Here is a 25,078-nt window from a genome sequence, read left to right as displayed (position 1 = left end):
ACCACAAACTTCGTCTCCGACAAACTTCGTCTCCGTCCACACCAGGGAAGACGCACATGTCTTCTCCTGAGTATTCCCTTCTCACTTGCCCAGGATCTACAGAAGTCATGGTCCAGCTAAATGAAGTACTCTCCCTTTCGGTGAAAAAACTGGCCTTTACCCAATTCCTTCTCACATTTTTCCTATAGGATAGTGAGCGGTGCAACTCCAGGGCTTCAGCCTAGGCTCCACTTCTGCTCCTTTGGTGCTGCCTGGCAACCACGCCATAGCTTTATTTATCATTTTCAGGGGGGGAAAATAAAGAGAACGTTCTCCACTTGACAATGTGGCCCTTTTATTTAAACCGAAAGGCATCGTTACATAGTGCAAATGTCTCTTTGGTAAAGTACTGAATACAATGAACATAAAGAAGGCACTTGGTTGTCGGCAATGGTTAGAAACGTAAATAAATATGTACACTTTGCTTTCTGTTACAGCAATCCCCTCACAGTGGCTGCTAAGAAGAGTTCATCCTGGCACGGTCCCTATCTTGGTAGTGAAGATACCACATCATTAAGCTGGTGACGCTCGGCATTGTGAGGTGACTCACAGAATTTGATGTAAATTGCAGCTAGCTCCCTCTCTTCCATTTAGAGAGCTACCTGCCCACCACACGCTGTACTCGTGTATTCTGCCAAAATCAAGAGACCACAAACACCCCCAGGGACACACAAGACAGCAAGCACTCCCAGAATAGACAGACTCTGCTGTCACTGTTACACCTGAGCAACTTTTACACCGTCCAATTTTGACGCTCATAGGTTGCCTACTTTACAGATCTGATTGCCAAGTTTGACTTAATATTTCAAAAGAAGTGCGTGCCCCGGGGAACACTGACCAGGTTTTATTTACCACTTAGCAATGCGTAGGTAAGAACTCAAGATGCACACCACGATGAAACTGCTGTGGGGCTGCTCACACTCAGGGCTGGAATGCGGCCCATGTCTGTGGCACACTCAGTGGCTTACACACTTAGCTTCTGGTGTCTCTTTCTGTGGGAAGCGAGCTCACCAGGGCATGTACATCACACCCAAATCACACCAGACCCTCAAGTGCCCGTATGTGCCAGCTGCTGTCTCCAAACGGGTTACGTTGTCTCACTATGACACCTGTGTCTTCAGGTTGTCTTCTCGGCAGATGGTCCCTGCACTGGCATCCAGGATATTCATAGTGCCTGGCACAGAGGGGTCATGGGCAAGTAATGAGCACTGATTAAAACTCGCATGTTTGGGGAACTGTCCCTCAGAACACAGATCGATGTGTTTCCAGGACCAAATGGAAGGTTTTGGTTGATTAAAAAGAGACCATGAGGTACGATAGTTGGTTTTCACTAAATTCTCAAACAACTTTTGCATAGTGGAAATGATCTTCCTACTATAGTCAACACCTGAAAAATGGGTAAATTTTCAAAAAGCATGATGCAATTTAAAGTACACGTGAGGTATAGGGATTGATTCTTTCAAAGGGTTCACACAACACAAAGTTACAGAGCTCCCCCTGCACGTCACCTGGGGAAGGATGTGGAGGGTGGGTCTTGAGCTTGCGTGCCGTGGTCTGCAGACTGCCTGCCAAGCATGCGGCCACCAGGAGGTCGCCACACGTGACATGGGATGAGGCATTCACCTCCGGGTCAGAGGTGTGCAGTACAGGGCCACGCCATCAGTGGAAACAAGCCCGTTTCTAAATGTGGCTTAATAATGTGACAGTCACATGTGCAAGGAGCAGGACTGGCGTCAGGGGGTGAATGACGGCTCTGTTCTACGGTTAAATGCTGATGAGCTGAGAAATGTTAGCGACCCCAGACGGGGAAGTGGGCAGACAGGGAGGAGGAGTGAGGAGGCTCTTCAAAGACCCCGTTCCATTTGCCAAAGTGGATTTTCTTTTTCAGTGTAGCCTGTGATGTCATCCAGATGTTCCAGGACTTCTTTCACCTGTCTGACCTCCTGGTCCCAGACCCAGGTGGAAGAGACATGCAGAGTGACCTGCTCCATTGAAAAGCAACTGTCATGAGCTAGAATCACTTTAGGAGCCTAAAGACTGGACTGTGCAATTTAACGGTAGCACCAATTTTTTATGTTAAAAGAATTAAATAAAAACCTGAGAAGTCTGACACGCAGTGAGGACACATCTGTCCCCCTTCCTGTCTGCTCTGCTTCCCTGGCACGGACACGGGCTGGAGTAGCCTGTGCTGCACCCCGAGGCCTGGCCGGAGGTCCTGATGGGTCTCAGTCCTGGGGTAGCCTTCGGCACCGCCATCTCCCGAAGACCGCAGATGACCACAAGGAGCTCCGCCAGTGCCTAGGGCTCTTCCTCTGGGGTTTTCCTTGGGCAGACGGGACAGCACATGCCTTCGGCTTTCACGGGCGTGGGACAGGAGGCCAGCTGGCAGGCTTCCACGAAGCAGGTGACCTGCCCATCCTGCAGGGGAGACACACACAGCTGACACCTCTGGGCCAGCCTGAGGGGCATGTACTGGTCACCCTGGGCCCTGGCCCCTCTTCTCACGGTGCATCCCGGCCTGTGCCCAGAAGTGATGGGCTCATCTCCTCTGCAACTGCACCAGAGTGGTGATTCTGGGGGCTTCCCAGCTGCACACAAGAACTAGCTAAGAACAATAGCCACTTCCTCCAGGGGCTCACACTCCCGGCTTTCTGTCCATCACTCTGACAGGAATCCATGGCCACAGGCTACGCTTGCACCTCATCCCACCAGGAAGGTGGGGGGACAGAAAGAAGGGTCAGGGAACCTGGCCTGTCCTTCCTGAGTGAGACCAGCCAAGGGACACCGAATGCCACCCTGATATCCCTGATGAGAAACAAACCTGTCCTTGGCTGGCACCCAGATGTCCCAGACAGGCCCTCACCATCACTGCCCTGCCAGCCAGCCTTGCCCCAAGCTGTCAGGCCAGGCTTCTGGTCCCTGCTCTGACCTGGCACCCGCACCTGCCCACTATCTCCCTTCTGCCCAAGATGAGCCATGTCCCCAACACGGGAGCCAACAGCCCTGGGCAGGACTGGAATGAGCTGTGTAGCCCCGTGCTGGGGGAGCCCGAGCTGTGGTATATGTGCAGGCTCCTCGGTGGGAACCTTCCACCTGGCCAGCAGCAGGTACAGCTGGTGCACACAACACCTTCTGTGGGGCTGTCTTTGCCCATCTTCTAGTAGGGCAGGTGCCATGGGTCTGGTCCCACGAGCACCTTCTCTGCAGTGTACCTGGTCCTGTGGGCTCCTGGTGTTCCTTGAGCCCTGGGCCATCCCTCCCCCGGGGGATGTGGGGCACCACACAGGCCCCATACTCACCTTGCACTCGCACGTGGTGCAGGCGTCCGTTTTCCACTTTGTGTTGTTGGCGTGGGACTCGCCATCCGTGTCCACGCACTCTGAGGTGCTGAGCCGGGACTCAAGCTTGTTTATCTGGAGAGGCACAAAGTGCGCCCTGGTCACTGCAGAGCATTGGCATGGGGCACATGTAGACCCCTGATGGGATCCCAAGTGCACCGGTGAGACAGGTGAGGGTGTCGGAAAGTGCCACAACTGGATGCCCAACACTGTGCCACCTGACACCACGCCGCCCGACAGACGAGGGCATGGGGTCTGCAGTGTGGTTATAACAAGGTCAGAAGGCGCCTGGAGACCGTCACCGAGTCTTCAATCCACGACAAGAACATCGTGCACTTAGGTTTTCCAAAGACCACGACTATCAGTTCTAGGATCACGTTCCCAGCAACAGAGCCAGGTTTTCTTTGGAAGTGAGGCACACAGGTGTGAGCATGTGACTCTCAGGATGTTTCGGGACAGGCAGGAGTTCCCTGGAGCCAACATCCCCAGCTGACTGGCCTCAGGGACTAGATTTGTGGAGAACAATTTTTCCACAGAAAGGTGGGGGTGGAGGGTGTTTTGAGATGATTCAAGCACATTAATTTATTGTGCACTTTATTTCTATTAGTAGCACACCATGCACTGTTTTTATTATCATATTGTGCACTTTATTTCTACTCTTGCATTAATTTTTTTTTTTGTACCAGGAATTGAACTCATGACTTTGTGCTTGCCAGATAGGCATTGTGCTGCTGAGCTATATCCCTGGCCCTGCATTAATTCTTTTAAAGGCATGTGCCCTACATCCCATGCATGTGCAGCTCACAGGAGGGCTCACACTCCTAGAGTCTAACACCCACCGATCTGACAGGAGGCGGCACTCAGGCGGGGATGCCAGCAACTGGGGGTGGCTGGAAATACAGACGCTTCACCCACCTGCCGGCTACTCACTTCCAGTTTCCTAACAGGTTTGGGACTCCTGACCTGAAGGGTTTTCTGTAGCCAGCTTCCTGTACCCTACTGGGGGTACAGATGGGTGAGGCAGCTGGAGGCCCTTCAGAATAAGCAACAGCTGGGGTCCCACCTCTGGGGAAGGCCAGCAGCCTGGACCCCTTGAGGAAAGGCAGCCTGTGCCTCCCTGGATCCATCTTTACTTTGGGTTTTCTGTTGGCTGCAACTGAGCTTAAAGGAGCTGTTGTGGAGGCCTAGAGTGGGCGTCACTTATGCACCAACTTCATCCTGATCCTTGGAACAAGTTTCTCGAGAGCCATGTACAACAGTCTCTTGCCTGCTTTGGTGACAGGCAACAGTGGCTACGCTCAAGCTGAATGACAAAGCCACTGCGTGTGCACCTGAGTTAAAACACTGTCCACACCCTTCTCGCAATGACTGCCATGCACAGACACACGAGCCCATCCTGTGTAGGAGCACGGGATGTCACTTGCAAAAACCCATGCAGTCCCAGTGTCAAAATCACCTCTGCCAGGTGTGGTGGTGCATGCCTGTAATCCCAGCACTCTGGGAGGCTGAGGCAGGAGAATCCTAAGTGCAAGCCCAGCCTGGGCAACTTAGCAAGACCTTGTCTCAAAAAATGGGGGTAGGGCTGAGGTTGTAACTTAGTGCAGGGGTACTGGGTTTAACCCCCAGAATTCCCTAAAGAAATCCCTTTCCCTTTGTATTTTAAGGTGATTCTACCCTTGAAGAGCTGGCATCTACGATTTAATTAGTTGAATAGCAATTCACCTTGTGAAATATCTCAGATTGGCTTGGCTTCGAAATCAGAACAACTATTCTGTATGAATCATTCATTAGAAGGACTGATATTTAAGTCACTAAAATTTTAGAAATCTGTTATCAGACCCATGAAGATAAGCGGGAGGGTCCCTATGTCCTCAGGAGCCAGTGGCAGTCAGACCTATGTGTCCTGTGAGGCCCCAGACATCTGTGGCCGACCCTGCTGGAACTCAAAGGCCCAGACAAGCAAGTGCAAAGTTGACCCACGCATGCCTCAGCAGTCCTCAGGGTCAGTGGGCATCAGGCACGGGGGTGGCCATGCCCAGATGCCAGTGAGGGGACCCAGTCTGGATGCCTCCAAGCTGAGTCAGGGCTGCCTATAAAAGTCACACGGATGCTCTGTACTTTGAGCTTCAGGTTGCTGCCCCTTTGTGATGCAAGTGGGAACCTCACAAGTCACCTGTCCACCTGGCTCACCCGACTCCCTTGGGGCTCACAGCCTCCACTGGGTTCCCAGGAAACGTGCATCTGTCACCACCTTGACATCTGCAGGGCTTGGTCTCTGTACCCGTGGCCTGGCATGTGCTTACATCAGCAGGATGGAGGAGCTGGGGGCACAGAAGAGGCAGAAGCCACCCAAGACCAGAGGATTTCAGGGCCACATTGGCAGATGATCTTGTTATGGTTTACATCTAAAATGTCACCCAAAGTCTCATGTATGTGGAAGGTAATGGACCGTGGGCACTGTGCCCAGCAGAGGAACCATCTATAGATGAGTACATGGCTGAATGTGCTGTAGGTGGTGGGGCCTGGTTGGAGGAGGTCACTGGGGTGACCTGGAAGGGTGAATTCTTGACCCCACCTCCTCCCTGCTCCCTGTTGGAACCAGCTGACCATGGACTGAACCCTTTGAAACTGTGAGCCATTAAACCCGTTCTGTAAGTTGTAGGTATGGAGTATTTTTGCTCCAGCAATAGGACAGTGGGTGAATAAACCAGTTTCTCTAAAATTGAGGAGTTCAGGAGTAGGAGCAGAGCTGTACCCACAAACCCTAAGACCAGAGAAGGCACCACATGTCCTTGAGTCCTCCCTGTGCCAGGAAGAGGCAGAAGCCAGTTCCTGGGGGTTGTGAGGGGAGAGCACTGTGGATGGGCACCACTTGCCATGGACAATCACTCCAAAGCTACTCCTGAAAAGTGGTCTGGGAACAAAAAGTGAAGTTTGCCATCTCCCAAGCATTCCACACCTGGTTTTTGTGACGTTGAGCCTGTGATACTAAGTGCCCACTGCCAAGTCCCTGGCCAGCTGGGAAACCCAGAGAGTCCAGCTGTGCAGGCCCGGTAGAGATGAGCAACAGAGAAGGGCGAAGGCACTGAGAGGGGACACCTGAGTGGATACTGGGCCGGCTGGGCACACCACAGTTCCCTGGAAGGGAAAGAAGTGAGACGTGGAAAAGGTTTGCAGGATGAAGAGCAGGGTGTGGCGTAGATGGCGTTACCTGTTTTCTGAGCTCTGTGATAGTCTTCTGCATTTCCTGGACAAATTCTTTGAAGTCGTTTGTGGCCAGGCCTTCTGAGTGCTCAAAGACTGCTGCCGTGGTGTTACCCATGTGTGTGCTGTGTTTTCTGACACTAAGGGGGAAAAAAGGAGAAGCTGAGAAATGTCATTTCTGCAGGTAGGAATGTCACCTACCCAGATGCAAATTCATGCTTCTGGAGTGTCCCTCCTCCTACGTCAAGTACTCAAGGGCTGTAGCCAGCACAGCCTAGCTGGACAGAGGCTACAAGACTTGTCCCCCTCCCAACACCCACTAGGATGTCTCCTGCTGTACTCAACTGGGCCGAGCAAAGAACAGAGCAGACAGTGGACCCCCAGCCCTACTGCCCATCACGGTTCACCAGAGACACACGAACCTCAGTCCCCTCCGAGGCCTGGATCTCTTGGCTGGCTGGTCCTCCCGGTAGCTGAATCCTAGGGACCGTCTACCTCGGAAGTGGTAGGAGAATGCGTTGAACTGCCCCCTGGTCCTGCAGTCTAAAGAGAAAGCGGAAAGGGCCTGTGAGTGGATGGCGGCTCCAACTTTGGAGAAAGTAAGCATACCTGGTCAAGCAGCAACAATCCTCACATCGCATCTACGAAACCAACGGGGACACTGCAGGTCAGGCTGTGACTGGGGTGGCCTCACGGAGCCATAAGCTGGTCTCACACAGGGGAAGAAGTGGGCCTGACCCTGCTGTTCCCGGAGGTCCCCAACACCTCCTCCTGGGATTGCAGCCCCTCCATAACTCAGGTGGAGGGAGGAGCCTCAGTGCACTCACCTGGGCCCCACATACATCACCCCAACACCATGAAGCACTTCTCACATGCCTGTAATTCATCTGAGCAGCTCATCATTGAGCTCAAGCCAAGCCCTCGACTGGATCTGCTCTTCTATAAGCTGACCACTGGTCATCTCAGGACGGCAGAGAGGGCCATTTTTCACACAGCTCCAGGGACACAAAAAACCAGGTTAACCATAGCCACGTCTCCTCCTAGTAACCCCAGTCCTGCCCAGAGCCTCCTCATCTTGGAGTTGGCTGATCCTACCACGGGGTCAAGGCCACGTGGCAGTACCCAGGGCTTCCCGCCTTTCCAACAACGCCCTCCTGGCCCTTGGTTGTACAGGGTGTGTGTCTGGGCCACGCTGCTTGGCCCCAGCTTGCACAGCGCCAGGCTACCTGGCTCTCTAGGTGGGAGCACTCGCTAAAGCGGATGCGCTCACCAGAAATGCACAGGGCCCAGGAAGTGGCTCCAAGGTGCTGCATAACAGGACGATGCACTCTGAGCACAACCCTTTCATGCAAAACATTCTGTCCTGGCCGGGTGTGGTGGCACGCACTTTTATTCCAGTACTCGGGAGGCTGAGGCAGGAGGATCATTGCAAGTTTGAGGCCAACCCAGGCTACAGAGTCAGGTCAAGCCAGCCTGAACTACACAGTGAGCCTCTGTTTCAAAAGAAAAACAAGAAACTCCACCACCAACAACAGAGGCAGAGAGTACACCCCTAGGTGTAGCTTCTGGGTCCTGAAGTGCATGGGTCTCACATGCCACAACCACAAGCTGGTGTGGCGCTGCAAGCAGGTTTCCCACGCCTCTCTTTGAAAACTGAATTAGTGGTGAATGGCAACCAATGCTGGGCTTGTTAAGCTTTAATTCTTTTTTTTTTCTTTCTCTGCTACATTGTAGATACAGCTTTTGGTCTGCATTAAAACTAGATAAAGGAAGGGTTTTTTTAGGCTCTGTGGCTGAGGGCCCTGCCTGCCACTGTAAGAGGGGAAGATCTGGGGAGGCCATGTGGGCGTGGGTGATGGCTTGAGGAAGGGGTTCGCCAGGAGCCCGGTGCGGGCCTGGCTGCACACTGCTCTGCAAGCACAGCAGGCTTTCTGGGCAGAACAGCAGCACACCCAGCTGCCATCCTCCTGAAGGAGCTGAAGGGCGTCTGGGGAAGTTATCAGAAAATGCAGCTTTTGTATGTGAAAACAAGAATTGGCTTTTCCCACGATTTCTGAGGACAGTTTTCTGCAAACACAGAATGAAATTCTCTGGATGCTTGTGGAAAAGCATTTAAAGAAAACAAACTGGGAGAATATAAAATAAAAACAAAAACCCCCTGCAAAAATGCAGATATTGGTTCCTAAAAAATGTGGGAACAGGACAGACAGGGAGACATATAAAATCATTTCTCTTTCCCTCTTTCACACACACATACTTGGAAGGAAGTGTTATAAACAGGCTGGAATATTCAACCCAGACTTTAATTTTAACTTATTAATTTAAATAACATACTGAACTATTAATGTCAGGACAAAAGGACTAATCCTCTGGGGATTATCACGCCTCCACAATCCAATACCTTCCCCAAGCCCCACCTCGGAGCGAACGAGGTTTTGGGGGACATTGAGACATACACCGTAAGATTGGCTGACATGAGTGAGGTTCAGGAATGCAGAGTAGGAACCAGGCTATGAGGACAGTGGCCAGAAGTGGCAGAGGTGGTGGTGTCCCCGTCGGCCAGCTGGGACCTCTTTCTGGGGCTTCCAAACCTAATAACAGGCCCTTCCCATTTATGGGCACTGTACGGCAAGCTTGAGTATTTCCTTCCGCAGGCCCCAGCGCACCCTGCTCACTCTGCTAACGGAAATCTGATAGGCTTCCTTGATATGTTTATTTCCCCCTTTTATCTGTGGACCTAGAGGCTAATGCACAAATATTTACAGATTTAGATGAGGTTTAAAGGCACATTATTAAAGTTCTGCCTCTTTTATTTACTATTGTGCTCATGAATATATGGATGGTCCTAAGGATTATAAGAGTTAGAATTTTCCTATCACCTAGCTATGGGAACATCAAGATCATGTGCCCATGATGACGCCAATGTAAAAAACCCCACTGGGTAAGAGTCCTAAAATACAGCTTTATTATACAGTGCGTAGTTGGTTTTTTTTTTTTTTGTCTTTTTTCAGGCAGGGCCTCACTATGCAGTTCAGGTTGGCCTTTAGCTCACTTTGTAGCCCAGGCTGGTCTCGAACTCACAAGGATCCTCCTGCCTCAGCCTCCCGAGTGCTGGGATTACAGGTGTGCACCACCACGCCCTGTTTTTTTTGTCTTTTTGAGACAGGGTCTCACTATGCTCACTGGCCTTGAGCTCACTTTGTAGCCCAGGCTGGTCTTGAACTCACAATGATCCTCCTGCCCTAGCCTCCAAAGTGCTGGGATTACAGGTGTGTGCCACTGTACCTGGCTGTAATAACTTGATAATGATCAAAAGGCAATGTTGCTGATTCATGTATTCATCATATCCCACTTTTCATCTTATTTATTTCTTTAGGTAGTACTGAGGAATGAACTCAGGGCCTTTGCACTGAGCTACATGCCAGGCCCTATTTATTTATTTAATTATTTATTTGGAGACAGGGTCTTGCTAAGATGCCCAGGCTGGATTTGAACTTGTGATCCTCCTGCCTCAGCCTCTCCGAGTGTTGAGATGATTGGCATGTGCCTCCAGGCCTGACCCATCATTATTTTATAGTGTGCTGTTTCTACTTTAAAACCAAGTTTATTGAGTGTTCTGTGGGCAGCAGCCTCAGGCATTTGCATTTCCTGTGTCTCCTGATGGCATCCAGAGGCCCGGTGGTGTGACCAGCCCACACCACTGCTGTGTGTGTGTGTGTGTGTGTGAGAGAGAGAGAGCCAGCCAGTCAGTGTGCACTCACTCTGGGTGTTCACACGAAGCCAAGATCGCCTGATCACACATTTCTCACCGAGCAGGATTGTGCAGCCTAACATAATGGGCCCCATCCCTCCGTAATGGCTCCTGATCATGCAGCCAGGAAAGCCAGAACAGGGATGTCCTCTCCCTCCAGCCCTGCCACACACCTTCGCAACAGTCCTGCCACACGCGGAGGTCCACCTTGGGGACGTCCTCACAGCTGCCGTAGCCGTGTGGGAACTCGGCTACCCTGAACACGTCCGCTTGCACTCGGGTGATGTTGTCTGAGTTGTCACACAGGATCCGCGCCAGCGAGGTCTGCTTGATCTGCGTCAGCTGGGCAGGGGAGAACACCCCGGGGTTCTCGTACCACAGCCTGTGCCGGGAGATAGCAGGGTCAGAGGTGGGCAGGGACTCCTGTGCCACGGCCCCTCCCACTTCCCAGCAATTCCTGGTTTTCAACAGCAGCTATTAAAAGGGGAGTCAGACCCCCAAACAGAAGACCCACTTCAAAAAATAGCCACGTGAAATGAACAGGTACTTTTCAGAAATGGCCAATGAGTACACAAAGAAACGCTTGCCATCGCTGGCCATGAAAGAGATGCAAATTAAAACAACACTGAGATTCCATCTTACTCCTGAAACAATGGCCACCAACAAGGAATCAAATAAATGCTGGAGAGGCTGTGTGTGGGTGGGGTGGGGTGGGGGGGAGCCCTTCTATACTGTAGATGGGAGTGTAAACTAGTAAAAAACTAAAACTAGAAGTTCTGTTCAATTCAGCTATTCAATCCACCTATCCTAGGTGTCTTCCTGAAAGAGTTAAAGACGTATCAGAGTAATACACGCACATCTATGTTTATAGTATCACAACTCATAACAGCTAAATCTTGAAGCGGCCTATATGTCCATCAGTGGGTGAATGGATAAAGAAAATGTGGTACTTATACACAATACAGTACTACTCTGCATAAAAAAGGATGAACTTGAGTCATCTGTAGGAAAATGGGTGCACCTAGAGATGTAATATTAAGTGAAAAAAAATTTTTTTTTTCCCCGTGGCGCTGAGAATTAAACTCAGGGGCTTGCACTTGCCTGGCAGGCGCTTATACCACTGAGCTATATCCCCAGCCCCACCGCTAAGTGAAATGAATCAGACGCTTTTACAAAACAGACGTGTCTGGAATTCCTCAGGAACAGACATTAAACTAGTAACAAACTACAAATGAAAATAAGTCCTGCCAACTCAAACTCTTTCAAAGCTTACCACAGGCTAGCTGTGTGGATTGCTTAGCAGGTGATCCTATTAAAGGAAATGCCCTCGTTAGACACCGCATACTGTAGTGGAGGTTGTATTCTGGGGTCCCCTCCGCCCTGAGTCCTGGGAAGGGCTCACCTGTCTCCGTCCCGCAGGCGCCGGAACTGTGTGCTAAGCAGACACATAAGCGTGGGTCCCAGGCGGCTGCCAGGGACCAGGTCCTCCACCATGAGAGCCGGGAACAGGTCGATGTTGAGCGGGGAGCCGTACAGCCTATGGAAAGGAAGTCGGACTGAACCTGACCCCGCACAGCTGAGTGTGGTTAAAAAAGAAACACAAGTACAGGGAAGCACTCGTTGTTCCAGGATTTTACGTGATTCAGTTTTACCTGACAAAGAAAATTCACCTTTATTTCTCTGATACATCTATCAATTTTAAAGAATTTTTTCCTATTTTTTATTATATATAAAATATATACACACACTTATTTAAGAAATTTAGAGCTGGGTGTGGTGGTGCATGCCTGTAATCCCAGCACTTGGGAGGCTGAGGCAGGATGATCATTGTGAGTTCGAGGCTAGCTTGGTCTACAAAGTGAGCTCAAGGCCAGCCTGAACTGCATACTGAGACCCTGTCTCAAGAAAGGCAAGAAAAAAAAAATTAGAAAAGCCCCTCTCCCCACATAAAAGCCTACAAGGAAGAATATTTAGCCACACTTTTGCTTATTTTCCCAGGATAAATACACTTCATATCACAGTGTAGATCCTTTCTCTCTTCCCCATAAATATATGAATAACCAATAAACAGCATAAAGAATAAAACTGGATTCCTCCATGCATTGAAAATATATGAGCCAGAATGAAAATACCTGCTAAACAAAGACAAGACAATGACTTAAGATAAGGTTTAAATATTCAAGCACAAACACTGCCAACAAAACTCTTCCAACTCTTCAGGAATAAATGCATTCATGTGAAGAACTGGCTACTTCCAGAGAGTGTTCTTCCTCAGTGGGGTGCAATTTCTAGAGAGCTCCCCTGGGCAACAGCAGAGTTCTCGGTTTGCAGAGTCCCAGCGTCTCCTCCTACGACACCCAGGCAGGTGGGGCTCCTGTGACTTCACTCAAGCCGGGATCCCGTGTGCTGCTTTTCTGTCAGTTCTGGGGCACGAGGCTGACTGTCTGGTTCAGGGGTCAGAGGAGCCTGCCAGCGCTTTGGCTGTGCTGTGACGGCCCACAGCGGACCTCCTGTCATGCGCAGCGTCCCGAGGACTCACTTCTGCTCTGTCTTCCTCCTCTGTCCCCTGAAGGGCTCTGCATGGGCTGGAAATGCCTCACTCCCCAGCCTCCATGGCGGGGATGGAGCCACCGGTCCCTGGCACCCCAGGGGACACCCTTCACAAAAGGGGCCGGGGGCCATAGACATGGGATGTGGGGCTGGGGGAGCCCGGGTTGCCCCCAAATAGAAAATCTTCCCCTGTGCCAGTGCAGTGGGAGGACCCCTAAGTTCTGCCAGAAGCCCCCACTGTGCTCTCTGCGAGGCTATAGCCTTCCCTGGTATTTATGTCTGGTCTCCCCTTAGTTGGTCAAGGTTGGCAGAGAACGAGGAAGAGAGCGGTCAGTGGGTGCTGAGCTGTCTTCAACACCTCTGCCGGGCCTGTGTCGATCCAGGGGTGATGCCAGGAACTCAATGCCACCGTTTCTGCACAGTGACCATGGGAAACATCACGGCATGGTGTTCATTATCCCAAAACTGGAGGTAAGTCGGGAATAGGAAGCCTTCCTCTCCTCGCAGGCTGCCCTGGGGCCAGGCGGAGGCACCAGGGGGACTGCAGACAGTGCTAGGGGCCCGGGAGGACACGCTCAGGGGCAACGCTCCATCCCTGACAATGGGAACGGTACACCTCCCATGCACAATGGCCTGGGCCTCTTCAGAAACCCAGGGCTCTGAGGGACCCTTATGGGGAACCCCATGAGCAGTCACGGGGACTGCCTACAAAGACTGAACGTGAGGAAATGGCCATAAATAAGAAAAACACACTCATGAGCATAGAATTGACAGGAGGAATGTTAGAAAAATGCAGAAGACCTGGACATCTCGTTTGGAGGGTTGGGGTCTCACTGGACCCCAAGAGTGGCAGAAGGTCCTGGAGGCAGCTGGGTGTAGGACTGTGTTATGGCTTACGTTTAGATGTCCCCTCAAAAGCCTCATGCAGTCATGGGGCAGCTTCTAGAGTTTATGATTGACTCATGGTCCAATGCTGGGATTATGGGTGTGAGTATACACCTGCCCTGGGACAGGCAGCCTGTATATAAAGGAGGGAGAGAGAGGCTTGTTCACTGCTGCTCTTCCTCTTTTGCTCTTGCTGCTTTTGCTGCTTTCCACTGCCATGAAGTTGCCCCTGCCATGTGCCACTCTGCCTTGGAGCCAGTCAAGTACGGACTGAAACCTCCACAGACTGTGAGCTAAATAAACCTTCCTTCCCTAATTTTGGGTGTTGGTATTTTGTCCCAGCAACGAGAGAAAAGTAACCAAGATAGTCAGGTAACCCCAATCCTAACCAAACGTGTCCCCTCTCCCCCAGGGACCCTCACAACCCCACCACAGGAAGAGCTGCCCAGAAGTGGTATAATTTGCAATAGCTAGGTCTTGAAAGTGGCCTAGATGTCCATCAAGAGATGAAAGGATACAGGAAATGTGGTATTTACACACAATGGAGTACTCCTCTACCATAAAGAAGATTAAACTTGAGTCAAGTGTAGGAAAATGGACGCACCCGGAAACCACAATGTTAAGTGAAGTAAGTTAGACTCACAGGCTTTAATATCACATGGTTTCTCTTCCATGAAGTACAAAGAAGGAGCAAAATAAAAGGACAGCTCATAGGAAAAAGGGCATCCCAGCCCTCAACACTTACCTCTTCAGCTTCTCCCGGATGTCGGGGTTCTTGATCTCATTCTTCAGGTCCTCGAATGTGTGGGTGGCCGACAGGTTGCAGTAGACCCGGTAGTCGTGGTAGGGTGGAATGCCGTGGTCGCGGCCACGCTGGATGTTGATTGCAGCCAGGTCAAGGGCCACTGTGTGCGCCATGGAGAAGAGGCGCTCGGTGAGCTCCGTGTTGAGCAGCTGGGAGGGCATGCGCATCTTCCCTGCCACCCCGAACAAGCCCCGGAGCAGCGGGTCGATGCCGCCCTCGTTCACAATGCGGAAGGGCGAGAAGAAGGCCTTGTGGAGGGGCACATGGCCCTGCGCGATGGGCTCGAAGTTCTCGTCCAGCCGGTGGAGCACTGGGTTGATCAGCGTGTGGCCGAAGCGGAAGGCGGCAGTGGCGAAGGCGTTGAAGATCCCGGCATTGACGCTGGGGTCGTAGCCGCGATACTCGCCCAGCATCTTCATGCCCACCTCCCCAAGCACCTTGGGCAGCCAGTGCTGGTAGGTGATGTGCTGGACCTCGGCGCCCACGATCTTGCGGGTCTCGTAGTAGATGGTGTCCCCATCCCAGTGCGGGTTCAGGGCCAGCAGCTCAGCCGCAATGCGATTGTGTTCGCGGAACCAGAGCGTGTGCATGCTGGTCAGGCCCAGGTGCTCGTTGGCGCGGTGGTCCCCGGCCAGGAAGCACGGGATGGGGCTCTCATTCTCGTCCCGCATGCACTCGGTGGGCGGCCCGGTAGCGAAGGGCAGCAGCGGCTTCCCGGACCTCTGCACGATACCCTGGCGTAGCAGGCCCCGGTGGCTGGCCAGGTCCCGGATGGCGCGGGCCTCATGGTCCGTGCTGCCGTACACGTTGGATGCATCGATGTAGGAGGTGAGCTGGTTGATCTGCTCCCGTGGGTACACAGAGTTCATGAGCAGAGATGTCATGCCGCTGCCACACACGGGGCTGGAGCGCACAAAGAACATGCAGCGGGCACCACTGCGGGCTCGGGGGTCATTGGGGGGGATCATGACGGAGAAGCAGGGGGGGTCGCTGCCGCACACTGAGCTGCACGGCTGTCCGTCAGAGAAGCGGTCCTGGCTCAGGGCCACCACTGTGGAGTCCAGGTCGTGGTCCAGGAACTGCCCCCACTGCATGAGCATGTGCGTGAACTGTGTGTCAGGTGTGATCGCCTCTGTCCCGATGAGCGTGGTGGACACGAGGCGCGGCATGGGCAGGGCATGGCCGTGGTATAACCTCTGCGGGCTGATGCCGCGCGGCGTGTTGAAGCCGTTCTCGTACACGGCCTTCAGCAGGCGCTCGAAGGCGGTCAGCGAGGCGCCCCACATCGGGTGCTGCAGGTTGTTGCAGGTGCCGTCGTGGGTCCTGTACTTCTGGTGGAAGCACATGTCTGAGCAGTTGTTCACGCGCCGGTGCGCGGTGCAGCCCGACAGGTTGGCGATGAGGCTCAGGTACTGAGGGGACACCAGGTCGTTGTAGTGGTAACCTGCAAGGTGAGCACCCCAGGTCGGTGCAGAGCTGCGCCCGGCTGTGCGGCAGAGCTCAGCCTTCCCCTGCCCGCCCTCCACTCCCTGGCACAGAGCCCGAGCCTCCCTGTTTCCATGTCTAGCTCCAAGCGTGGTGACCGCTCATGGTCACCGGCCCGGCCTTGACATATGTACTCTCCTCTTTTCGGCTTCACTCAGAGCTCTGGGGAACAGAGAAGAGATACAACTCAGTATCACCTGTGTCATGGTGCAAGCCAGACACTTCCCAGATGCCCCGTCCTGGATGTTGAGATCAACTCTGAGGGTCACTAGCCGCCACGTTGGCTTGGGAGGCTAAGTCCTCCGAAGATACTGCTAGGATGCAAGCCCTCCTTCCTCTCCATTGCTCTGGCACAACCCTGGGCCACACTTTCACAATGCTGCCTTTGATTCCAAAAGAGCTCTGGCCCGCAGAGCCCCCACGAACACCCTGCGAATGGTCTCACGGGTGTGGAGGAAATCCTGCACTTTCTAGCCAGGAATGTGGCTTCTACCCATGACACCACTCTTCCGACCCAGAGCTTCTGTCTTGCCTTTCGAGTCTCCTGCTCCTGGCAATAGGAGCACTGGACACCATGGGGTTAGACCTTCAGGGCTCAGGCTCCCCAAAGCTGCTCCCAGGTATTCACAGAGCCAGGCTCCGCCTTCTCCAACACCCTTCCCCCAAGGGCATGCTGGGACCTGACGAAAAGACACACATGTATCGTGCATGCAGTCACACGTCCACACACACACATCCACACACACACAGCTGCACGCCCTCATGTGTGTGTGCCCCTAAGTCACATGTATGAGCCAAAGGTACACTCATTCAAACAAGCACATGTGCACTCGTGCAAGCTGATGTGCACAGAGACATGGGCGAGCATGCTCACATGTGCACACATTCAGACACACTGACACACTCACATGCATGTATGCACAGGCTGCAGCATCCTGGGCCTCCAGTGCATCTTGAGACCTGATCTACACAGTTCAAGGAACGACAGGTGGCCCTCTTCACGGTGATGACACCAAAAACATCCCCACGAGAACCCCAAGGGGAAGGGAAGTGGGGTGTCCTGGGCCAGAAAGAAGCAATCAGAAACACTGTACCCAGGCAGGCGCCACGGCGAGGAGCAGGAGCCACCACTGTGTGTGGCCGTGGCGCACACCTTGCTCTGACCCAGCATGAAGGTAGAGGGCCTGGTGCGGCTCTTGGGAAGTCTCAGAACTCGAGGTTTGGACGCAAAAGCACCAAGGAAGCAGAGGGCCAGGAAGGAAAACCCTTCCTGCGCCTCAGGACGGTGGGGCAGCAGACCCAGATGCACAGGCAGATGAGCAGGAGTCCACGTGGGCCCTCCTGACACAGCCTCTGGTGGCATCGATCCGTGTGCGAGACCTCTGTGGTGCCGACCCGTTCTGAGCATGCCCTGAAGCCTCTGCCCTTCTTCTCACCCTCCTCCACTCCGGCCACCCTGACCTGCAGATGTGGTCCCTTCCCAGAGCCTGTGCACCTGTGGTCCCCGCCCTAGGGGGCCCCTCGCCTGTGGTGCCACTGCTTGAGGTTTACCTTCCATGAGATGGCCCTGGGCCTGGGCCCTTCATCTTCCTCTCACTCCTGCCTCCCTCAGCCTTATGCCTCAGCCTGCGTCACGCCTGCACTTTCCTGAAATGTCAGATCTTTGAGACTGAGGCTGCTGCTCCCCCAGACCCAGGCAGCACCTGGCATGGTGGAGGATGTACAAGTCACGGGTGTAGGACAGATGGATAAGGCAGGACTGGGGTTTGGGAGCTACGGTTTCTTCTTTTTGCCTGAGATTCACATCTTTCTCCACCTGGCATGCAGTGATAGGAAAAGGATTTGTAGCCCTTCACAAGGGGCCTTGAGTTCGAGGCAGAGCCAGGACCCAGGGCCAGAGGTCAGAGGGTGGTGTGGTGGCCTGCAGGTCCCGCACGACTACTTCTGGGGACTGGAGCTGGTAGCTAAATGAGTGGTGGGAAGCAGCAGGAAGAGACTTTTAGCAGCTCCCACTTTGACCTCCATATAAGAGAAGATGTGAAAAAAAAAAAAAGAGAAGATGTGGGTCTCTATACCAGGACAGAAGAGATGCACCCCAGATGTGGGAAGGGCTGGGGGATGCCATAGACGATGCCCAACCTGTGCCTGGTAGGCAGAATGCTGTCAGAAAGAAGGAAGTGGGCCTGGGAAGAGACTGAGGTTGTGTCCCAAGGTTCAACTCCAAATGTGGCAGAATGGAGACGGCTCAGGGTGTCACTGAGCTCCCAGGGTGGGGTGCAATGAGCCCCGACTCTCACCTCCTCCCCGCTTTCATCTCACACATTCACTGTTGTAACATCAAATCCCGGGAATCGCTCACACTGCAAGGACGGCTGCTCTGTGTATGTGTGCATGTGTGTGCGCACGCGGACGTGAAACGCATTCACGATGCAAAGGACAACAGAAATGTGTCACACAGTAAAAGTCACAGCCATCAGAGGCACAACTGCAAGTGCGATCATGACATCTAGAGCCAGAGCTTATGTCCCGGCAGTGGCTGGAGCTCACGCCCAGGGGGTCCCCCATCCAAGCACACAAGAGATGGCCTGCTTGGTGGCTCTGGAGACGCGAAGATCTTCACGCACATCCTTTTTAACAGCCACTGAGCTTTGTGGACACTGTGCCCTTATTATCTGTGGCCCTCTTTCCTTCAATCTCTCTGTCACTCGAGGACAGGACTTCACAGCCTGCAGGGAAACAGCTGTGCCCACTCAGCATGGGCATGTGGGTGACCAGCGAGCACTCCTCACCCATAGCCTCCCGCGAGGCCCCGCTACAGTACACCCTGACCCATGGGCACAAAGGAGCGGAGGAAAAGGTACTGACTCGTGCCGTTTAAGTCGACCATCAGCCCATGCCGCACGTGCTCCTGGATGAGCTGCAGTGTGCGCTCGAAGATCTCTCCAGCTCGGGCTTGTCCCACGGTGTACGGGTCCCTCGGGTACCGGAAGAGGGCCAGCAGGTCATTTGGAGAGCGAGGCCGGCTGAGTGGAGGAGAGCATGGAGACAGATCGGTGTGGACCAACACCAGCAGAATTCGAAAGGACTGATGCTATGGATACTGCTATCGCTACTGTGGACAACGCGATGTACTGTACCTGGCTTATCCGGAGCGGAAGGCAAAAGAACAACAAACGGACAGACAAGAACCAAGAGACACTAAAAACAAATCATTAATTAAGTCAAGAGAGAAAGTCACAGGTACTGCATTTCAATGAAGGTACAGAGAAACTGCTGGAATTGCCAACAGGCGTTGGTGCACTGAGGGCTTTGGGAACGCTTTTGTTTTTGCCAAATCACTTAGTTCAAGAATGCATGAATCATGGCTCAGACTCCGTTAGGAAAGTACACATCCTCCTGTTATCCTAACACCCAGAAAGGTCAGAGCCAGTGCTGTTTACGAGTACTAAATCAAAAGTTTTCTTGGGATGGAGCCGGTCAGAGCTCTGTGCACCAGGGCTGCCCGGATTCCAACCCCGCACCCGGAGCTGGGCATTCCACCCCGCAGCCCAGATACCTGTCGAATAAGTGTGTTCGCGTCGAATTTATGGCTCTGTCCACCGTTGCAATCGCTTCAACAATGGAGGTGGCGACAAACGGGTCCCCATTTCGACTGACATCGGGAACTAGGGAAACATGAAGTCAGAAAAAACACTGCAGGAGTTACTCGTCTGCTAGTGTCTAGACGCTACATCATGCAGGAACGAGCATGCGCTCTCCACAGGGTGTTTCTATTTTCAAACCATGGCTTCAGTGATCTTATCACAAATTCTACTAAAAGCTGTTTTCAAACAGTATGGAAACTGTAGACTTTTTGGAATGATGTGATAGCCCATGAACAGACAGGAACAATCGGGCAAGTTTTACACTAAAACAGGGATGTTTTACACTAAAGGTGATGTCGGGCCTTGGCCCAGGGGGCTGAGGTCTCCCCTGAGGTGCCAACTGTCCCTCCCCTGGTCTGCACACCCACACCTTCACACACATCCTCTACACGGCACGTGTGCACACATACAACACATGACACACCACACACCATGCATACATCACACCAGACACACATCCCACAGCATATACACACACAGCACACCATATACATGTCACACACAGCACACACATTATGCTATACAAACACACACACACAGAAAACACCACAGACACACACCTGCACAATACACTATACATCACACACTATGGACCACAATCACACATACATACAACACATCGCATACCACATACGATACACAATACACACGTATCACACTATACACAGACACAACTCCCCACACATGTACGAACACCAGGGCACACACACATCACAGACTCCCCACATAGCACAGACATACGACACAGAGCACACCATATGCAAAACACACATCTCACTACATACACAACATACTCAACACACATCATGCATATGTGTACCCCACGGTGCACGCGCTTTCTGGTTCTCGCCTGCTCCCTTTCACCTGATGCTAACTTGTCAGCGCTGTTTGCCAAGCATGATAACCTCATTCTAACCACCCCGTATCCAGAGCACTGTATCCAGAGCATTGAAAAGGCTCTGGCCACACCACCAGCCATGGCCATCTTTTTTTTTTCCTTTTAATTTTAGCAAAATTAGGGACTGAACCCAGGGCTTCCCCGCTGAGCTACATCCCTACATTCCCAGCTTTTTGTTACTTGTTTGTTTGCTTTGAGAGAGGGTCTTGCTAAATTGCTAAGTTATGTGGGCTGGGTTCAAACTTGCCAGTCTCCCGCCTCAGCTTCCTGGAATGCTGGGGTTACAGGTGTGCACCACTGTGCCTGGCTCTGTGTTCATCTTAACAGGCGATGACACTGCTCCTGCACAGATGCAGACACTCCCCAGACTTGGACACAGTTGGGAGCTACTTATTAAAATGCTTTCTACTTCGGCTCATGAGATGGTCCTCCTCCCAGCAGCGCAGGCCCTCCTGGCCTCCCTAACACCTTTTCAGCCTCAGCTGCTCTCACCGGCTGGCTCCCTCTCTCTTTTCGGCAGACAGGTGTACAAAGAGTGGCTGAGGGGAATCCCTGCTCTCTGACATCATCTCATGGGTTGGTTTTCCACTGTGACTTGATGACCTATCTGGCTCCCAGGGCTGAGCACAGTCACCCTGACCTCTCTGAGGAGCCCCAGCACCACTGACCCCTTCCCCTGCTAGCCATCTCCAGCTCGCTGTGCAAACAGCAGCCTCCATGCTCCTCTCCTCGACCCGGCTGCTCCTGAGCATTCAGGGCTCTCAGTGGACCCTGATCCACTGATGGGCAGGACAGAGGCCCTGAGCGATCGTCCACACCTTTACCATTCAAACAGAATCAGGCCTCGTGGGCGTGGAAGGTGGCTGTACACGGGGCACCACACTCATCAGTGGACTCATCCAGGGCAGACTCACTGCTGGGAGTGGGGCAGGCTGGAGGTGTCCCACGCACACCGTCTTCTGCCATGGCACGGGCAGCTGTCCTCCGCCGCGCCCCTCTCCCATCCTGTTTCTGCCTCGCAGCTAGCTGAAGTGGGGCTCAGTGGGCCAAAATAAGCCTCTCCTCCTTTGAGGGAGGTGTCTTGTGACATGACTAATACACACCCCGAGGGAGGGTTCCGCCTGTGAATCAGGGACCCACTATCTCTCAGTCATTCTGCATACCCTAAACTGGTTTTCCTAAGGGGAGCAGAGACGCAGACATGCTGTCCCCCGACACGGGCCTTACCGCTCACGCTGAGCACCATGCTGACCGAGGCGTAGCCGATCGTGTTCCTGGCCACGCACTCGTAGCGACCTGCGTCCGCGGGCCCCACATCATTGATGGTCAGGAACCCTTCAGGGCTGATGTGAAATTTTCCACTTTCTGTGACCTGAACCCCGTCCTGGAGTGAAGCAGTGAGAAAGGTGGCAGCAGTAAGGTGAAGACTAAAGCTGTTCTTCTTGGGGGGACAGAGAAGGTGCCCTCAAGACTGTGGAAGGGAAATGGCTTGGAGGCTGCGCTCCAGCTGCCCAGGGCAGGGTGATTCAGAGGCAGACTCAGAGTGCACAAGCCCCGTGCTTGGCGAGGGAGCAGTGGGGAGGAAGGACAAGGTGGGAGGTGAGTGGCTGGGGCAGGAGGAGAGAGCTGGGGGCCTCAAGACCCTGGCACAGCGCCCCTAGCAGGTCCTACACATAGTGTGTGCTGGTTTGTATGTTTTGTACTAGGCTGAATGAAAAAGCAAAGGAAAGTGAAATTTTAAAAAAGCCATTATGCTGGGCATGGTGGCGCATGCTTGTAATCCCAGCCCTTGGGAGGTTGAGGCAAGAGGACTGCAGCCAGTTCATGCCAGCCTGGGCTACATGGTGAGTTCAAGGTCAGCCTGCACTACACAGGGAGACCCTGTCACAAAAAGAAAAAAAAAAAACAAAACGAAACAAACCATCACTATTGCTTGTGACACTGTGGACTGAAAGAGCAAGTTTTTCTTTGCTTTTGTTGCTGGACAGCAAGAAAAGAGAAGATCTCAAGTTTGTTTTTATAACTCCCAGGATATCTGTGACCCAAGCTTCTGGGCTGGAATGTGGCTCCATGGTAGAGCACTTGCCCAGCATGCCCAAAGCCTTGGGTTCAAAAAAAGAGCTGACCTAAGCTGGCAACGTGTATATCTTTCTCTCTGCTGTGGAAAGTCTGCAGGACAGACAAGGAGGTGGTGGCCACCCACCGTCCCTGGTGACGCTGGGCTCTGCAGCAGGGCTCTCACCTTGTTCCAGGTGATGGCTGGCTCAGGCTCGCCCTGCGAGCTGCAGGGCAGCTGCACGTTGGTCCCCACCTCCACGGTCAGGTCACTGGGGATGCTGGCAAACACCGGCGTGACTGCGAGCAGGGAGAGAGGTCAGCGCAGCTTGTTAGCAGCACACTCAGTGCTGGGTCACTGTGATTGGTGTCCACACAGAGCAAGAGCCCGGGCACCTGTGGTGACTGCCCCTCCTGCATCCCACCCGGAGGGCAACAGCACCCTGTGAACGTAACCGGCTCCTCTGCTCAGAGAGCTTGGAGAGCAGCTGACGTTTGAAGGAAGGAAACTGAGTCAGAACCACGCTTTCCCATCTACAGGTGAGGGACTGACTGTGGCAGGCTGGGCACTCTTCTGGGAGCCACCCCAGCTCCTCCTTGCCCAACTATTCTGCTGAGGCTCTGCTCGGTGCCTACCTCGGGGCTGCACGGTCAGGTGGGCCACAACCTTCTGGGAGCCGATGATGTTGACAGCCTGGCACTCGTACTGGCCCTGGTCGTGCAGGGCCACCCCGGAGATCCTGAGTGTGCCCGAGGACAGCACCAGGTGCCGCCGGTCCACTGAGAGCTGGCTCCCTGCAAGGGTGGGCATCAGTCACACAAGCATGAAGCCAGCACAGGCAGGGGACGGATCCTCGGTGCAGGGAGAGCTTGGGCTGTGAACACAATTCTGGGGCAGGCAGGCCCTGGCCATCGGGAAGCAGGTTCTGCTCAGCCATGCAGCAGATCCCATTTGGGACATGCACCTACACTGCAGGGTGAGCAGGGAGGACACAGGCCCCCTCCGGGAAGGGGCTAGGAGGAGCAGGTGGCCAGAGGAGAGTCTGAACAGAAGTCTAGGCAACATGGGGACTAGGGGCAGCTGAGGAGCTGGGCCTAAGCTTTGGGAAGAAAACAGGAAGGGAGCTGGAGACCAGGCTCCCCCACGGGGGTCCTTGCAATTCCTTTGTGGATAAACCTCTCTCTCATCACTGGGGGCCCGAAGGCAGAGATTCCCAGGGGTTGGGGTGGACCCCCTCAAGGACCAGAGGACACAGAGACGCTCTGTTTCAAGCCAGCATGGCCGGGTGATCTCCAGGGCCCTGGACACAAATGTCAAGAGATCTGGGGTGGATGTGTGTCCATAAGACCAGCACTACCCATCTTTCCAGCAAGGACCACGAGTTATGGAGGTCATAGTCCTGCACCTGGTGGAGACATGGTGGCGGGAACGCAGGGGGTCAGCGCATAAATGCCACTCTTTGTTTAACATAGCGCACAAGGGACCCGGGAAGTTCCATCCCGTAAGTTGTGAGAATTGTGGAGGTGTTATTCAGTCTGCATCTTGGTACCCTAGTCCTGTCAGCCGTCCTTGCCATGAATCATGAAAGCCACGGCGGTCACAGAGACATTTCCACCTTCTCCTAGCTCCTGGGTCCTGCGGGCTTTGCCCCGGCTCGGCCCATTCTGGAAGATGCTGGGTTTGCCTGGCTGAGCGGAGGGAACCCAGGGGCATCTTACCTCCCTTGGTCCAGGCGATGACTGGCTGGGGATAGCCCTTGGCCTCACACTGGAAATCAACCGTCTGACCCTCGATGACCACTCTATCCTGAGGCGTCACAGTGAACTGCGGAAGAGCTTTGAAGGAGAAACATTCTCAGCGGGGCAGTTCGAGACAATGCTGGGTGGAGAGCACATGCAAGAATTAAAATGAAACGAAAAGGCCAGTGTTGTGAGCAGATGCAGACAGGACAGGGTATCTAGCAGAAGCGCATTTTTACAGGAGTAAGGAACACAGAAGAGTAAAACCCCACACCAGGGATGCACAGCTATACATGCAAAAAAAGCTAGAGTGAAGGAATGGTTGGAGGAGGGCGAGCTGTGCAGGGAGCTGAGTTCCACACTTCTGGATTCTTCTAGATCCTCTGGACTTCACACTTCTTGACTTTTCTAGAAACTTACAAGTTCCTTTTTAAGGGAGCTAAATGACTTGGAAATACATAGCCGAAATGTGAAAACCTATTCCTATGCCCAAGTCTGATTTCGGGGACGCAAACTTGGCTGCAGATGAGAGATGACCTTGCACTGATGTGTGTGAACTCCTGCAGAGTTTGTAGGCCAAGACTCAGAGCCCACAGCTAAAGCACAGCCTTGGCCAACACAAGAAAATGCACCTGTATCCAGGTTGCTATGTTTTAGGTCTGATATGTCCCCAAAAGTCTCCTG

General features: G+C 53.2%; 1 protein-coding gene across 2 annotated transcripts in view; it reads right to left on the bottom strand.

Moving 5' to 3' along the window:
* Window positions 1-312: 312 nt before the first annotated feature.
* Pxdn (peroxidasin) overlaps window positions 313-25,078 on the bottom strand; it is a gene marked incomplete at its 5' end in the record, with an annotated part of 69,028 nt that continues 44,262 nt past the window's right edge. For both annotated transcript variants that reach the window (XM_005404386.2, XM_005404387.2), the window contains 13 exon segments: window positions 313-2,457; window positions 3,339-3,452; window positions 6,589-6,721; window positions 7,004-7,124; window positions 10,506-10,714; window positions 11,735-11,869; window positions 14,513-16,016; window positions 18,923-19,080; window positions 19,614-19,722; window positions 21,827-21,983; window positions 22,842-22,954; window positions 23,291-23,449; window positions 24,374-24,490. In XM_005404386.2, the coding sequence (XP_005404443.1) occupies window positions 2,338-2,457; window positions 3,339-3,452; window positions 6,589-6,721; window positions 7,004-7,124; window positions 10,506-10,714; window positions 11,735-11,869; window positions 14,513-16,016; window positions 18,923-19,080; window positions 19,614-19,722; window positions 21,827-21,983; window positions 22,842-22,954; window positions 23,291-23,449; window positions 24,374-24,490 (3,149 nt within the window). In that variant the 3' untranslated portion in view covers window positions 313-2,337.

This window comes from Chinchilla lanigera, unplaced genomic scaffold, assembly GCF_000276665.1.
Source record: "Chinchilla lanigera isolate Chin_1 unplaced genomic scaffold, ChiLan1.0 scaffold00086, whole genome shotgun sequence".
In the NCBI taxonomy this organism is placed as follows: Eukaryota; Metazoa; Chordata; class Mammalia; order Rodentia; family Chinchillidae; genus Chinchilla; species Chinchilla lanigera.
This window is presented reverse-complemented; position numbering and strand designations above follow the sequence as displayed.